Source organism: Impatiens glandulifera, chromosome 2 (genome assembly GCF_907164915.1).
Source record: "Impatiens glandulifera chromosome 2, dImpGla2.1, whole genome shotgun sequence".
Taxonomy (NCBI): Eukaryota; Viridiplantae; Streptophyta; class Magnoliopsida; order Ericales; family Balsaminaceae; genus Impatiens; species Impatiens glandulifera.
The window spans coordinates 8567352-8585304 of NC_061863.1; the positions used below are offsets into that span (position 1 = coordinate 8567352).

The 17953-nt window shown below is 32.9% G+C and overlaps 1 protein-coding gene across 1 annotated transcript; it reads right to left on the reverse strand.

Annotated features, from left to right (window-relative positions):
* Positions 1 to 10671: 10671 nt before the first annotated feature.
* Positions 10672 to 12882, reverse strand: LOC124924293 (probable polygalacturonase At3g15720). Its single transcript, XM_047464352.1, has 8 exons — positions 12715 to 12882; positions 12399 to 12602; positions 12208 to 12234; positions 11539 to 11746; positions 11386 to 11467; positions 11181 to 11289; positions 10989 to 11105; positions 10672 to 10911 (listed from the first exon to the last, which is right to left on the reverse strand). The coding sequence occupies exons 1-8, from the start codon at positions 12880 to 12882 to the stop codon at positions 10672 to 10674; spliced, it is 1155 nt and encodes a 384-aa protein (XP_047320308.1).
* Positions 12883 to 17953: the final 5071 nt, after the last annotated feature.

Consider the following 17953-nt stretch of genomic DNA (forward strand, 5'->3'; position numbering starts at 1 on the left):
GTTGTGTGTGAGTAAGTGATTACCGATTAGACGGACTCCGGTCCCCTATCGGCCATCCCGATCCTAACAAGTGGTATCAGAGAAGGAATCTTAACACTCAAGCAACCGAAAGAGGATGGGAAGCATGACCCACATCGATAAGCCACATATGCTAAATAGTGAAGCGTTTAACGGCTGGAAGGTTTAGATGTATCTATATCTGATCACTTTGGATGATGAAATGAGCACCATCCTAAAGGAAGGACCGATAAAGATTAACAAGGAGAAAGAAGTATGGACGACTAAAGATAGAAGAAGAAGTAACCTGGACAACCATTGCATGAGACACATCTTCAAAGCTATAGACGATAATACGTTCAACAAAATTAGAGATTGTCGAAATGCAAAGGAAGCTTGGGAAACTATCATTCAGGTTCATGAGTGAAACGAAAGAACTAAGGAGAACAAAATCTTGGTGGCAACTCAAAAGTATGAGAACATCAAGATGAAACCGGGAGAAAACATGAAGGAGTTCAGTGATCGGTTCACCAGCGTGGTTAACGAGATGTACACACTTGGAAAAAAATCTGAAAATCGGGAGATCATTGTAAAAGCATTAAGATCTCTACCAAGCACATGGGACATAAAGACCATGGTAATGTGGGAATCAAGCAATCTCGGACAGATGAAGCTGTACGACGTGTTTGAGGACTTGAAAGCTTACGAATTCGAGATGAGATCTCGGATCAAAGACGAAGCAGCAACATCAACCGTAACCAGAGCTCTAGTTACGTCGGTGGAGCCAACGATTCCTATATCAGTCGCTCCGGTTCCCATCAAAAGCGCTAAACATATCAGTGAAGACGAGATGACCATGCTAGCACATAAATTCGGAAGATTCATGAAAAAGAATCAACCATCAAACAACAACTACAACTATAATTATGCCGACAAGTCTAATGTAAGATGTTATAACTGTGATGGTTTTGGTCATTACAGGTCTGAATGCAGAAGACCGAGAAGGAATGACCGAAAATCGGCAAGCAACTACCAGAGAAACGACAACCAGAGAAATGACTATCAAAGGAATGACAACCAGCAAACCGATGAAGGAAAAGAAATCCAGAAGGCACTCATAGCATCTGACGGTGGAAGCGATTGGGCCTACTCCAACACGAAAAACGATGAAGAAAGAGTCACCTATTTCATGGAAAATGAAGAAGAGGTATTCGACTTCTCTTCTGAAGAATTTACTAAAGAAGACTTAGTTACTTCACTCAACGACATGGTCGCTGAGTTCAAAAACTTGTCTGCTCTTATACCGACTAGACAAAATATGAAACTGGAGAGTCAAGTGGTACCGCTGGTGAGCCAAGCGGAACCACGGTATATGAACCAGCTGAACTATCCTTAGAGAATGAAAAGCTCAAGGAGACAGTTCAATCGGTAACCGAAGAAAATGAGAGAACCCAATATGTCACGACTGCCTGAAAAAGATCTAGTGAAGCGGTGAGCATATGTCTAAGTATCAAAGACATCCCAAATGCAAATTTGGTTTTGGATACAAAGACAACAAATCCACCAACCGGAACAATTCCAATGGGATGAAACTCACAAAAGACAATCTTCTCTTTGTAAGATTTGTCAAGAGCTCTTCAACCGACAATGAGGCAGAACGTGACTTAAAACCGGAAAAAGAAATAAAATATGTAAGTCCAACTAACTCGGAAAAATGGCTTCATCCTGAGAGAAGGAAAGTCAATCGGCCAGTTGGTAAACAAACCGAAACACGCCCACATAGAACTAATTAAAAATCACCACCACGACAAAATAAGGCACTCTTAAGTAGACAAAAAGAGGTTAAGTCGAGTATTGATAACTCGATTAGAACAATCACCGGGAAAGTAATCAGACTTATTAAAGTTAGGATTCCCAAGGGACTAATTAATCAAAGACCCAAGTAAATGTGGGTACCAGAAAGACGTAAATATTTATTTTTTGTAGCATAGGAGGAGCAAGCGGTTCAGAAAATCAGAATGGTACTTGGACAGCGGGTGTTCAAGACACATGACCGAGAATAGTGGAATACTAGCTGATATTATTCATGAAGCCGGAGCGAAGATCACTTTCGGCGACAACTCTAAAGGTAGAACCGTGGGCAAGGGTAAGATTGTCCACGGTAACTTGTTTATAAACAACGTGCTCTTAGTAGAAAACTTGCATTTCAACCTATTAAGCATTAGTAAAATGTGTGACATAGGGTAAACGATTGAATTTCATCAGCATGCATGCATAGTTAAAATTCATCAGGGGGATACACTTTTAACAGGAAATAGGATAGGAAATATTTATAAAGTAGACTGGAAAACTAAAATTGAAAATCATGTTTGCATGACAGCTGGGAATGATCCAAACTGGCTCTGGCACAAACGGATAAACCATTTGAACTTTAAAACAATAAATTTCATATGTTCTAAGGAATTAGTTCATGGTTTTTCAAACATCAAATTTTCGAAAGATAAAGTATGTGCTGCATGTCAAATGGGAAAACAAATAAAATCATCTTTCAAAAGCAAAAGAAACTTTCAATCCGAACGATGTTTAGAACTACTACATATGGATCTGTTTGGACCGGTTAGGGTGACAAGCTTAGGAGGAATGCATTATACCATGGTAGTTGTTGATAATTCTTCTAGATTCACTTGGGTAACTTTCTTAGCCTCTAAAAATCAAGCTAGAATGAACCTGATCAAACTATTTTTAAGAATACAAAATGAGAAATCTATCCGAATTGACAGAATCAGAAGTGATAGAGGAACCGAATTTACAAACAGTACTTTAACCACTTTCCTTAATGATTCCGGTATTAGGCACGAGTTGTCTAGTGCCAAAACCGAACTCTCAAGAAAGAAGAAACCGAACTCTCAAGAAAGCCGCAAGGTCCATGATAGCCGATTCGGGTATTGCTCAAAAGTTTTGGGCTAAAGCTATCAATACTGCTTGTTACACTTAAAACCGGTCTTTGATAAATAAACAACTAACTAAAACGCCATTTAAAATATACCATGACAAAGTTCCTAACATCTGGTATCTTAGGATCTTTGGCTGTAAATGTTACGTTCACATCAACGACAAAAGTTATTTGACCGCATTTGATGCTAAATCTGACGAAAGAATAATGTTGGGTTATTCAGCCGTAAGTAAGGCATATAGAGTTTACAACACTAGAACCTTAACGGTTGAAGAATCTTCTCATGTTGTTTTTGATGAATCGGTTGAACGTAACACTACAGTACCTTTCGATCTTATAACAGAATGGGAAATTTCAATATTTATTCTGATGACGAATATGAGGTTCCGGTCTATAGACGGTTTATCAATGATCAAGCGATTAATGCTAAGACTCAGCCTGATCAAGCTGCTTTACCGCAGAAAGTTGACGCCTCAGTATCCACTAAGGAAATCGGTCGATCTGATATTGTTTAGCCTACTGATCCGTCTAACCTTGATCAGTTAACCGAACGTTTGGAAGACACTACCAGAATAAACCTCAGAAGGAATAGAAATCATCCTCTTAAACTAGTAATAGGTAACCTCTCATCACCCGTCCGAACTAGGCGACAAAATTTGGAAGAATATGTAAACTCGGCTTTCATATCACAAATTGAGCCGAAAAAGGTGGATGAAGCTTTGCTAGATCCCGTAATGCAAGAGGAACTAAACGAGTATGAGAGAAATAAAGTCTAGCACATAGTTTTAAGACCGAAACGACAATCGGTCATAGGAACAAGATGGGTGTTCAGAAACAAACTCAATGAAGACGGTTTAGGTAGGAGGAACAAAGCCAGACTAGTGGCTCAAGAATACAAACATGAAGAAGATATTGATTTTGAAGAATCATTTGCTCCTGTGGCTAGACTTGAAGCCATTAGAATATTTTTTGCATTTGCAGCTTTCAAAAATTTTAAAGACTTTCAAATGGATGTCAAAAGCTCTTTTCTAAACGGTAAACTAAGTGAAGAGGTATATGTTGAACAACCTCTAGGTTTTAAAAATCCAAAACTAATAAGTCATGTATACCGGCTGGATAAAGCCCTTTACGATTTAAAATAGGCTCCAAGAGCCTGGTACGATACATTAACAACATTCTTATTTAATCACAGATTCACAATAGGTTCAGTTGACAAAACACTTTTCAAATTTGAGAAAAATGAACATATCTTGCTCGTTCAAATATATGTGGATGACATTATTTTCGGTTCAACCGATCAGAAATTATGTAACAAATTTTCAAAGTTAATGACTGACAGATTTCAGATGAGTATGATGGGAGAATTAAGTTTCTTCCTAGGGCATCAGGTTAAGCAGATTGACACCGGAACATTCATCAGTCAACCAAAATACATAGTCGAACTGCTTAAGAAATTCGGAATGGATACTTGTACTGAGGCGGCTACTCCAATGAGCTCATCAGTAAAACTAGACAAAGACGATGACAGTCAAGAAGTAGATACAAGAGCCTACCGAGGAATCAGCGATTCACTCCTCTATTTAACAGCCAGCCGACCTGACATCTTGTTCGCGGTCAAAGTATGCGAAAGATTTCAAGTCACCGAAGAGAATAAATGCTCTCACAGTGTCTCGGTGATATAACTGTCGGAGAAAAAAAATTTAATGTCACCGAGAGCGTTTGTCACCCTCAGAGATATTTAATTTCTATTTTTGAGAGCAAAGTGAATGCTCTCGTTGATAATAAATCTTTCTAAAAACAATATAATCCGAATAGTCCAACCATTTACACCAAAATATCAAACAAAAATAATACTCCTTTTCTGAAATGTGAAATCTTTATATATCTTCTGCAATTTACAGATTTCCTCCATTCTCTTGACTTCCTTTTCCTACCATTTGAATCATCACAAACCTTGAAAGTCCTATGATGATGGATAAGGAAGATTTATTAGGCTTAAACCTCAATTTCAATTTCACAGGATTCTCTAATTTCCTTCAATCTCATACCTCATATGCCTTTCATCGTCACTTCTTCTACTCCGGCCAACTATAATCCTCTCTTCGTCAATGGGTAATCTCTATTCTAGATATTTAAGATATGCATGTTCTTATCCAGATTTTAGATCAGTTGTAGGCGGGACGATGATCAGGACAACGACAGTTCTAGTCGATGAACCAGATCCATCAAATACAAACTCTTAGATCAGGACGGCGAAGATGAAGAAGGCGGCGACGACGATTCTAGTTGATGAACCAGATCCAACAAATACAAACTCTTATATTAGTTGCAGACGACGACGATGATCAGGAAAATGAAGATTAAGAAGGCGACAACGAAGATTCTAGTCGATGAACCAGATCCAGTAGATAAAAATGAAAACTCTTATTCTTTTTCATCATCTTTACCATCGAATACTTCAGATCTGTGCATATAGTAATATATATTAAAGATCTATTTATAAATTAGAAAAGAAATACAGTGCATAAATTAAGAAGATAAAAGACTTTAGAGAATGAGGAGGAAGAAAGAGAGATAAGATCGAATGAGTAGGAAGAAGAGAAAACGAGAGGGAAGACCGAATGAGGAGGAAGAAGAGAGAATGAGAGGAAGAAAGAGATAAGTTGGGCGGCTGTAATTAGGGCAAAATTTACATTTTTATCAAAAGCTAGCCTCTACTCTCGGTTATAGTAATAATTTTTACCAAGAGAAACCATTTTCTCTAGGTGATATTAATACTGCCGAGAGCATTCTTTCGCTTTCGTCGATCATTCTCGGTAATTGTGTAATATTTACTAGTGCACAAAACTCGACCCGGCAATGCGGACACTTTAAAAATTAAGCATCATTATATACATATATAGATTAGTTAGTTAAAAAGTTGAACTTATATTTTTAAAATGTCCCGCACAGAATTCTTCCATTATTGCTTACTAATAATACTGAAATCTTTAGCATATAGTCAAAAGATAATTATGACCGATTAAATACTATTGATGAACCACCGCGTTCATCAAATTTGGTGTTGAATTTAAAATATAAAGTGTTATTACCCTGGTTGGTTAAATTATTGTTCTTGTTTTGTTATTTTGCAAGTTCGAACCATACCTATAACATTTTTATTTTATTTTTAACCGTTTTAAGTTTATGGGCGGGTCAACCCACAATTCGATCCAAGTATTCGTTTACTCTCACATATATATTCAAATTAACCACAGCACTCGACCCGGCAATCCGGACACTTTAAAAATTTAGCATTATTATTATTATTATTATATATATATATATAAATTAGTTAGTTTAAAAGTTGAACTTATATTGTTAAAATGTTCCGCGTTCATCAAATTTGGTGTTGAATTTAAAATAAAAAGTGGTATTAGCTTAGTGGGTTAAAGGGTTGTACTTGTTTTATTACGTTGCAAGCTCGAACAATACTTATAGCATTTTTAATTGTATTTTTAACCGTTTTAAGTTTATGTGCGAGTCAACCCACAATCCGACCCAAGTATCAATTTACTCTCATATATATATCCAAATTAACCACAACTCTCGACCCGACAATCCGGACACTTTAAAAATTAAGCATCATTATATATATATATATATATATATATATTAGTTAGTTAAAAAGTTGAACTTATATTGTTAAAACGTTACACGTTCATCAAATTTTGTGTTGAATTTTAAATATAATGTGTTATTAGCTTAATTTGTTAAAGGGTTCTACTTGTTTTGTTAGGTCGCAAGTTCGAACCATAACTATAGCATTTTTAATTTTATTTTTAACCGTTTTAAGTTTATGGATGGGTCAACCCACAATCCGACCCAAGTATCCATTTACTCTCACATATATATCCAAATTAATCACAGCATTCTACCCGGCAATCCGGACACTTTAAAAATTAAGCATCATTATATTTATATATATATATAGATTAGTTATTTAAAAATTTGAACTTATATTGTTAAAATGTCCCGCGTTCATCAAATTTGGTGTTGAATTTAAATTAAAAGATGTTATTAGCCTAGTGGGTTAAGTGTTGTACTTGTTTTATTAAGTTGTAAGTTCGAACCATATACCTATAGCATTTTTAATTTTATTTTTAACCATTTTATGTTTATGGGTGGGTCAACCCACAATCCGACCCAAGTATCCATTTACTCTCACATATATATCCAAATTAACCAAACTCTCGACCCGACAATTCGGACACTTTAAAAATTAAGCATCATTATATATATATATATATATTAGTTAGTTAAAAAGTTGAATTTATATTGTTAAAATGTTACACGTTCATCAAATTTGGTGTTAAATTTTAAATATAAAGTGTTATTAGCCTAATTGGCTAAAGGGTTGTACTTAATTTGTTAAATTGTAAGTTTGAATCATACCTATAGCATTTTTAATTTTATTTTTAACCGTTTTATATTTATTGGCGGGTCAACCCACAATATGACCCAAGTATTCAATTACTCTCACATATATATATCCAAATTAACCACAGCTTTTCAACTCGGCAATCCGGAAACTTTAAAAATTAAGTATCATTTTATATATATATATATATATATATTTTTCTGCAATATTCTTAAATTTGATTTTTAATGAACTATGATACACTCAAAATATGCCTTTACAATTAAAAAAATTAAGGATATTTTGATTTTTTTTTTACTTTATCTTTAACTAATATTCTTTAAGGTAATTTTTAAATTGCATATTTATCATAATTCTATTATTGGCTCATTCTTTATAGAATCTGAAATAAATACTATTAAAAAGTAAATCCGTAACCTGTAAGTATTATTATTATCCATTTTCTCAAATTTTAATTTTTCAAAATAAAAGTTTCAATTTATTAAAAAAATACAAGAATTTATTTCTTATTTTGAATAAAAATTCTTTAGACAAATATCATAGAAAATAAAAAAAATACATAAATGACTTGTTTTGGAATTGATTAGCTATTAAGATTAAATTTTATATAGAAAATCTTCTTTGAAACTTTATCACATAACCATCTCTTAAAATGCTAATGATAATAAATATCTATGTGCGAAACCGGTAGGATTATTATTGTGCTTTACCATCGTTTGCACGCTGTAAATCTGCGACTTAGAAAATCACATGTTTTAACTTAATTTGATTTTAAATTTATGTTGCATTTATAAGAGTTTGAGCAAATTTGCAACTTAGGAAAGAAGAAAATGTTAACCATTATTGTTTTAAAAAAACCATAAAGATTTGTCAATGACCTGATTAATCTCCTACATCGACTATTAATATTAACTTCTATTTAATATTTTTTTTTGCAACTTTATCACATAACCATTTCTAAAAAAGAAACGGGCTTTTAATATCCTAATGCAAAATTGGTAGGATAATTTTCATGCTTTACCTTTGCATGCTGTAAATCTGCAACTTAGGAATTTACATTACTATAAAGTTTTACCTTAATTTAACTTTTTATTTTTATTTTTGAAAAAATGACTTAGCGTCTTTTCATTAAAAATTCCTAAAAAAGAGAAAAAAAACCACAAGTTTAAGAGATCATTCTAGACAGACCTAGAATAATTTTGAAGTCGTATCATTTCCAATTAAAGAAAAAACGTAAAATGAACTATCTGATTACAATGTTTTTGTTTCTAATGATTTCAGTAAACGGTGAATTCCAATTCCTGCTGATATTTCAATTTTTCTCCGTACTTGGAACTTTTCTCCACGTTCCTGCAAGTGCGTCACAATCCGAGACTATGTCTATCCATAATTCTTCAACACTTCTATGGGTTCTTCCATAGACTCTCACATTACGTTCCTGCCAAATGTTGTAAACTACTACTCCAAAGTCGCATTTGAATACGTTTGTTGCGAATCTGTTTCCTTTGGCTTTGAGTAGTGTTGCTTCTTTGATTTCTTTCCATTCCCTTGGGAAACTGATCAGCTCCAGACTTTTAGAAAATTTGTCCCAAATTTCCAATGTTATATTGAATCTCCCAAACAGGTGATCAATGGTTTCTTCACTTCCGTTGCATAGAAGACATCTCACGTCCGAGATATTCATATACTTGTTGATACGGTCACGAGTTCTGAGTCTTTCCCATAAGGCAAGCCATAGAATGCACTGGTGTCAAGGAATGATCTTGGTTGACCATACGAGAGGAGCCAATTTTTGTTTGTTTTTTTAATCGACCATTTACTAATTTCAGCATTTACCTTCATTTCGGACAACCAATAATCTCATTCTCATTAATATTCTTTTTACCTCAATCGACCAATTACTAATCCCATGACCTCATTTCGAGCATATTTTGTACCGACCTCCCGATCACCTTCATTGAAACTTATATCCTCCACAATATTTAGTGTTTTGTATCGACGTCTTTACACTCATTCCGTTCAACCAACCATCACCTTAACACTGATATTTTTCGTTACCCAATAAACCAATACTAATCTTGTGACTTCATTTCGAGTATTTTATACCTAACCGTTTTTACCCTAATTTCGGTCCATTAACAATCTCATTCATATTAATATTTTTGTATATCAATCAACCAATTATTAATACCATGACCTCATTTCAAGTATATTTTGTACCGACCTCCCGATCCCTTTAACACAACTTATATCCTCCACACTAGAATATATGTAGGAACTGGAATTTACCGTTTTTTGAACTCACTAGAATTGAAAACATTGTAATCAAATAATTCATTTACGTTTTTAGTTTTTATTCAAAATGTTACGAAATCAAAATAATCGTTAGCCTATCTAGAATGATCTCTTAAACTCGTCGTTTTTTTCCCGTTTTTGGGAATTTTTAATGAAATGACGCTAAGTCGTTTTTCCCAAAAAAAAACTTATATCCTCCACATATTTAGTATTTTATACTAAATATTTATAATTTTGTGTATGGGTATATGATTTATATGATTAATAATTCAAAATAAACCCCTCAACCCACATTAAACATATATCATCATCTTTTCCAAAAAAATATATATCCTATAACATTAAATAAAACAAAACATCTAAGAACATAATAAAATATTAAAATGTCGCAAATTTATCGACGTGTGTTTATAAAGATATTTGGTAGAATTTAAGACATAAGTTTTTTTTGAACAAATTCATTTCAATTAAAGAATAACGCAATACTAGATCAGCCAATCCCAGTAATGCCTAAAACAAAAACACATGGGACAAGCCAAAACCAAAACCCACCCATATAACATGCTCATGACCAACTCTCATGCCTAAACAAACAACCATACATATAATTTATAGGTTACAAATTCAAAACTTATATACATCTTTTTTAATCTTAATTTTTTAATTATTCGTTCCAATTTTATGAGCGGGTCAACCTGAAACCTGACCCAAATATTTATTTACACTCATAAATTTATCTAAATCAACCACAACTCTCCCCTACGAATGTAGAATTAAAAGTCATTATACTTATAGATAATGAAGTGTATAGTATATTTAGTGAATGGGCAAATAATATAATATAATATGGATAGAGAAACTTATTCATTTTATTCCAATATGAAACATTCATGATTTCACTCATATATAATTAAATTTATTATCATGAATTAGGATCAAAATGATCTAATTATAAACTAAAAATGAGAGCAATTAATATGATTACAAAAACATCAAATCTAACTCTTTAAATGTCACCAATACTGCATGATACAACTGGATACACTACGGAAGTGACAGACACGTTCGCGTTCTTGCAAGTCGAATAAACATTTTCACCCTTAGAGCTTGAAGTTATGTTTACATTGTCAAAAACAATATTATTGCATGGAACTTCATTGCTGCAATCTAGGAGTATTGCTTGATTAATTGCAGACGTTCCTTGTACATTTATATATTTCACATTACTCACTTCCACCGCGCCGGACTTCAAAAGAAATATATCAATACAATAATACTTATATTGTTTTACAAAATTAATTAGACATGTTGTATTATACTTACTTTTGGGGGACAGTCGTGTTTTCCATTGCAATACTTTTGATCAATAATAATAGAGTTCTCAACATCATTCAAATGGATGTGTTCAAATCTAATATTTTTTGCATATCCTTTTCCACCCTAAAAAATAAGATCAAATCACAGTGTTAAATGATTTTTTAATTATAAATTTATTTTTCAGCATAGTTAATTTACCTGCCATGTCTTTATCCTTGCCCCATTTTGTGTTCCAGTGAAATTGCAATTTAGTATATGAACATCTTCCACAGTATCTTGAGACCCGAATTCACCGAGGCTACCCACACTTCAATAATATGACAATAAAAAACAAGATTATTATGGTTCTTATCTAGATAATGATCCAGATTCAAAAAGGGTTTTCAAATGGACGATATTTTACCTTATGCCATGCCCAGGTCCGCATTGAACTCCTTCAACAAAAATGTTTGAACTACCGGAACAAATTGCAACACAATCATCCCCTACAATAATATACATACAATAAATTATATGTTTTTTTAATAACAAATTACTATCACACATTCGATCACACCTGTGCCAATAATAGTGTTGGTGATATTAACGTTAGTTGAGGAAGAGATGCCGATTCCATCCGTATTAGGGCTGTCTTTGGGTGCGGTTATTTTAAGGCCAGAAATGGTAACCTGGTTGCATGAATGTAAGTTTATATGTCTACCTGGAGGGTTCATATGAGTCAACCCTCTTAATTCAAGGTTTTTGCAGCTTGAAAACTTTAATCCCTGCATCAATTAATTCCCACATTTGTATAAGAGGAGATGCTTAAAGAAAGAAAACAATTAATTATGAATACCTTAACTAGTTAATTAAATCCAACATGATTGTTATCAAATTAATAAGAAAACATATTAACTTAACATCCCATATTATCATAATTTTTCACTTTAATTTGACATTTTTCCAATAAAAAACAAACTTGACGCCTTAGGGTTGTAAATCCCTAAGTCCAAGGCTTTTGCAACTAACATAGGATGGTAATATTTTGTAATGACTTTTAAACATCAAATTAACTACTAAGATAACTTAAGCGATAATAATATCTCCTAATACAATTTCCACTTAGAACACATGACTCTATGTTATTCTATATTAAAAAGATAGAAAACAAAATTCTAAACACCCAATTATCAACACAACAGTTATTAAGAATACAATTGATATTGTCCTACAACACTACTCTTACCATTGGTCGTGAGCATGTACTTGCTTCCTGAAAATGAAGAAACAAGAAAAAAAAAATCAACATATTATTAGTATATCAGTTTGAAAAGTATAAATCACATTGTTTCTATTCAAGTGAAGAAAATATACTATTCTCTTTTAGGAACAATTTTTTAAGGTAAAAATGAATCCCTAAAATATAAAGAAACTTACTTTTTGATTCCAATTGTTATTGTTAATTATATCGTCATTATGATCCTCATTTCCGGGATTTTCCCACCATAGTGAACCTTGCCCATCAAGTTTCCCGTTTCCATAAACTCGAAGACCGTCAACATATGAGAACCCTATCCATGTGTTGCCCACACAACCTGTCCATTTACCTATGGTTTTGGGTGCCACCAGGGTTCCATCAATCTATAAAGAAATGTTTTATATTTAAATAGATAAATAAAGTTATCCAAAATAATGAAAACAATTAAAAGATTGGTCATCCAAGAATCGTGTTTTTATCATCAAATTAAATCACCTGAACTTGAACAGATGGCCCTTTACAGGGACCATTGAATTGAAGAGGTGTCAACAAGTATTTATTTCCTTCAGGAACCACCATGGTAGCATTGCTGCTGCTTGTACATGTTTTATTCCATGCTTGTAAGAAAGCCTTCAAATTAGGGTTCATCAAATTCATGTCCATTAATGTAATATTGAACTGAGAGTAGTCTAAAGAAGTGGATGAAACACAGTGCATAAACAAATTTTAAAAAATGATATCTACAAAGTCAACCACATATAATAGATTAAAGTTGAATTTGTTGTTGTACGTGTGCTTTATTTTAATAAATTTCATTGAATCTTTCTCTAACCATGAAAACATTCATAGTAATATCAAGTTTATAGATCATTTAACGAAACAATAATTACCTGAGAATCGTCTACATCTCCATTTCCCTTGGCACCAAATTCTTTTACATCAAATGTAACTCCTAAAGTAAGGTCTAAAATTAATAATAGAGAACATGAAAATGTTAAAATTGTATTTAACCACTCCTGTCAATAAAAAAAAACAAATGAGTATCATAAAATAAATAAAATAATTAAAAATATATTTTATTTTATGAAGAAATGTCTCACCATTTTATCAGAAATCACAAGCCAATTATTCACACACACCACACAAAAAATTAAATCTAGAATGTAGTATAATGAAGTACAACAATCATTTATATAGTTATTTCATGATCATCTTTTAATTTTTTTTAAGATAAATGAGAAAATATATGAATTTAATAATCATTTCTACTAAATTTTTTAACATTTAAAAACTTTAATTAGTGATTAAAATATATATATAATTTATTACTATTCGAGATTTTGTAAATATTACTTCATTAAATTTAGTTATATTAATATAATCTAATGAACAACAACAATTTATTATATTTTTAATTAATATTTACTATTTCACTATATATAAAGATTTTCAAAATATTATCTAAATTAAGTTATATGAATAACAACAATTAATTTTTTTATATACATTATTTTTTGAAAAAATTTAAATGCATTATGTTATAAATTAAAGTCGTTTAAGTAAAATGCAGATCTATTAAAGGGTTCAGGTGACTTCTATCCATCTAAAAAAAATTAAATAAATATATATTTTATTTTATTTTTTACGGTAAAAAATGTGTCATGACTCCTTAATTTTTTTAAATTTAATTCACTGTTACTTCTATAATTTAAAATGGCATCTACTCGTTTTATTTATATATATTTCCTTTTATTTTTTAAGTATACCACAAAATATCTGCAAGATCACTAGAGAAATATAAAAGATAAATAGAAGATATATTTAATCATAAATAACTTTAGTTGTTTTTCTTAATGAGTATCATGAGTAGCATACATAGTTATATACATATAATAGAATGATTAATTAATATATATTATATTAATCAATGTGACCTTTGATATACCCAAGTAAAATAACTGCATGTTGATGCTTTGTTTGAGATAAAATTAACTTTTGTGGTTAATTTATGTTGTTGATACCGATGATGAGTTTTGTTGTTTAATATTCTCCCACAAGCGAGAAACGATATGGCACAAACTGTGAGCTTGTCATGAAAAAATGCAAGGAATTTGGATGAAAGACATTTAATAAGGATATTTGCAATATGATCATGGGTTTACATGTATTGAATGATAAGTGTCTTACGAGAAACACGTTCACGAACAAAATAAAAAGGCAATCTTAATGTGTTTGGTACGAGCATGAAAGACATGATTGGCAACGAGAAATGCAACACCAATGTTATCACATCATATAATAGGAGGATGATTCAGACTAACGTGAAGCTCACCTAGAAGAGATTAGAGCCAACAAAGTTCAGAAATAGCATGAGCAAAGGAACAATATTCATAATTTATACTAGAACGAGCATCAACCTGTTTCTTTTTGTGACATTTGATATACCCAAATAAAGGCGAGCTCATGACGTGTGAGATTAAGATATTGAAGAGCACCAATAATACTTCGGTAGAGAAGTGGGTCACTCAAAGGTTCTCCATCATGTTTGGAAAGAGAAGACCCAGTGATAATAAGAGTGTGAAGTGGCTTTGCATTCATCATATTAGCTCTCTTGAGGATTGTAGAAATATAGTTAACTTGACTAAGAAACAAACCGTAGAAGTTCGAGTAGCTTCAACTCCAAAAATATAATGAATATCATCCATTTCTTTAATAGAAAATAGTTTATACAATTTATATATCGTAGACATAAGATGGGGTGAAGAGTTTTCCATAAATATAATATCCTCCACGTAAACTAATAAATAAGCTAAAATATCGCCTTTGTGATAGAGAAAGAGCAATGTATTGAATTTGAATTCAATAAAGCCCTACATATATAACATGGAATGTTAAGTATGTGTGCTTTCTTTAGTCCATAAATGGCCTTTTGTAGATGACATACATGATGTGAGAAATTAGGGTATAAATACAGGCATTTGAGTCATATAAACTTCTTCAAGTTATGTGTCATGAAGAAAATAATTACTCACATTAAGGTTGTGGATAGATCACTATTGTGTAACAGCGAGTGAGAGAATGGTTTGGATAATAGTTGGTTTGACAACCGAGCTAAAGGTTTTCTCATAATCAATTATAAATTGTTGATGAGAACCTTTTGCAATAAGTTGGGCTTTGTGTCATTCAATTGATCCATCAATTTTTTGTTTGAGCTTAAAAATCCATTTACATCGAACAAAAATGCAAGCTTGAGTTTGCGGATCAAGAGTCCACGTGTTGTTATGGAGTAGAGAATTATACTCGATGTCATGAAATCCCTCCAAGTAGGGTCTTTATTGGCAAATGAAACACATGTAGGTTCAAAACTAGAGGCAAAGTTTATATTTAAGGAATGAATCCAATTTTTGGCTCGAGTGACCATGGGATGAAGGGAGAATGCATGGGTACAAACATGTGAAGTATGAGGAAAAAGGTTTCTAGGAATAGGCGTGGATTCAACCAATGTGGGAGTAGAAGAGTTAGAAAAAGATTGAGGTGGGGTAGTGATTAGATTGATTGGTTTGTTGTGGAGTAATAAATGTTTAGGTTGTAGATGGAACAAAATATATGAGGATAGATAGCGACGGTTGTTGGGTTGTGTGAGTAGGTGCATAAGGTGATATTTTAGAAAAAGGAAACATTTTTTTCATTGAAGGTAACATGTTGAGAGATGTATGTACGGCCGATTGGTAGGTGGAGACATTTATAGCCTTTGTGAACCGAGTTATACCCAAGAAATGTACATCACCTGGACCGAAAATTCATCGTGTGTTGGTTGTAGGATCTTATGAGAGGGTAACATGCACACCTAAAAGTCTTCAAAGAAATATTGTCAGGCACACAGTATAATAATACTTCATATAGAGAGTGATGATCTAGAGAAGGTGACTGATGTCTGTTGATAAGATATGTTGCGGTGAGAGACACATCATCTCAATATTGAGGAGGTAATGATGCATGTGCCCTTATGTGAGGCTAATCTCATTGATATGTCGTAATTTTCAAATAGGGGCATGCGAGTTAGTGTTTTATACCATGAAATTATATTAATGATCCAAGATTACGGTATTCTTCACCCCAATCAGTCTAAAGCATCTTTATACTCTGGTAGAATTGTTTTTCAACGAGTGTCTTAAATTTCACAAATATAGATAACAAATCTTATTTATTTTGATGTTTGTATAACCACGTATACCAATTATAATCATCAACAAAAATGATCAATGAGAAAATGAAAGCCGGTCCCCAAACATCAGAATGAATTAAATCAAGTGGAACAAAAGTTTTTGATATAGAATTTGGAAAAGGTAATTTGTGAGCTTTTCTAATCTGACATGCTTCACAATATTGAAGTTCTTATTTTCCTAACATAGGTAACTGAAAATGATAAATAACATATGATGTGGTGGCAACACATGGGTGTGTAAAACGATGATGTAAAGTAGACGGTGAAGCTTGAGAGGTCGTAAGAGCATGTTTAGGGATGGATGAGGGAGAAATGTAGTATATCATGTCTTTAAGTCTATCTCTAATAACTTCCATCTTCGTTGAGAGATCCTTTACCAAATAGTAAGAAGGATAAAATTCAAAGAATACATTATTATTAGTGGTAAATCGAGCAACACTCATCAAATTCTTAATAATTTGTGGAACATACAAAATATTTCGTAGATGTAGAGTTTGATATCAACTATTAATAATAGAATTTCCAATGTGAGATATGGAAAAGGGGTTACCATTATAACCTGAAATTTGTTCAGTAGTTTGATATGTCGAGTGAGTGTGGAGATTTTCTAAGTCAGTAGCACCCGAGTCTAGATACTACACATGATCTGAGATCACTGATGGGCTGGCCATCATCGCTGCTGGAGGAGCCGAAGGTTGAAATTTGTGATCAAACCTACGTCGACAAGTATTGACAATATGTCCAATACCTTTACAAAGTTGACATTTCTGGTACATTTCGGACATTGATTACCATCATTATTATTTATGCGAGAAAATTAATTGTTTCTAGATTTAAGACTATTGGGCCCATAATTTGATCTAATTCACTAGAATTATTATTTATATTGTTGTTTGACCTATATAAAGGGCCCCGCTCCAGCTGCCACCAGACTCAGACTCGGGTCCATTGGCATAATAATTTTTAGCCATATAATATTTAGAGGGTCCTGAAGTTCATCCCCTTCCTCGCGACGATGGATTCCCGTGAGAGTTTATTCTACCTCCTATATGTCGTCCGAAAGTAAGATTGGCTTAGGCATTGTTTGCAACCGAATGTGTTAGCTCTAGTCGTTGTCGTGGTTGAGTAGAAGTCTGGTGAGTTCATCGACACTCAGCGGTTCGAAACGGGTGGTTATAAAAACCACTAAGGCTTCATATTGTGGTCCCAACTCTCAAGGTATGGTTGAACAAATTGAGTTCAAAAACTCTCTCACCAATTACTGCAAACGAATCTGCTATAGATTTCATATAGTGAAGATATTCATTCATTGATTTATTACCTTTCTTCTAAGTCTGGGGTTGTAGTCGCAACTAAACGAGCTCTAGATTGTGTTGCAAACATTCTTTGAAATGTAACCCAAATATGCGAAGAGGTCTCACATCCATCGCCAACAACTTGAGCAAGAATGGAATCTAATAAGGTAGAGAGGAGCCAACTTATGATTCGTTGATCTTTCTCCTTCCATGC

Bases quoted from the DNA above. Each gene is read 5' to 3' on its own strand.
- LOC124924293 (XM_047464352.1), bottom strand. From the start codon at position 12,882: ATGGACATGAATTTGATGAACCCTAATTTGAAGGCTTTCTTACAAGCA. The intron at 11,290-11,385 runs GTAAAATATCGT...ATATTATTGAAG, and splicing joins GGACCTGGGCATGGCATAAG to TGTGGGTAGCCTCGGTGAAT. The intron at 11,106-11,180 runs GTAAATTAACTA...CTTATTTTTTAG, and splicing joins CAAGGATAAAGACATGGCAG to GGTGGAAAAGGATATGCAAA.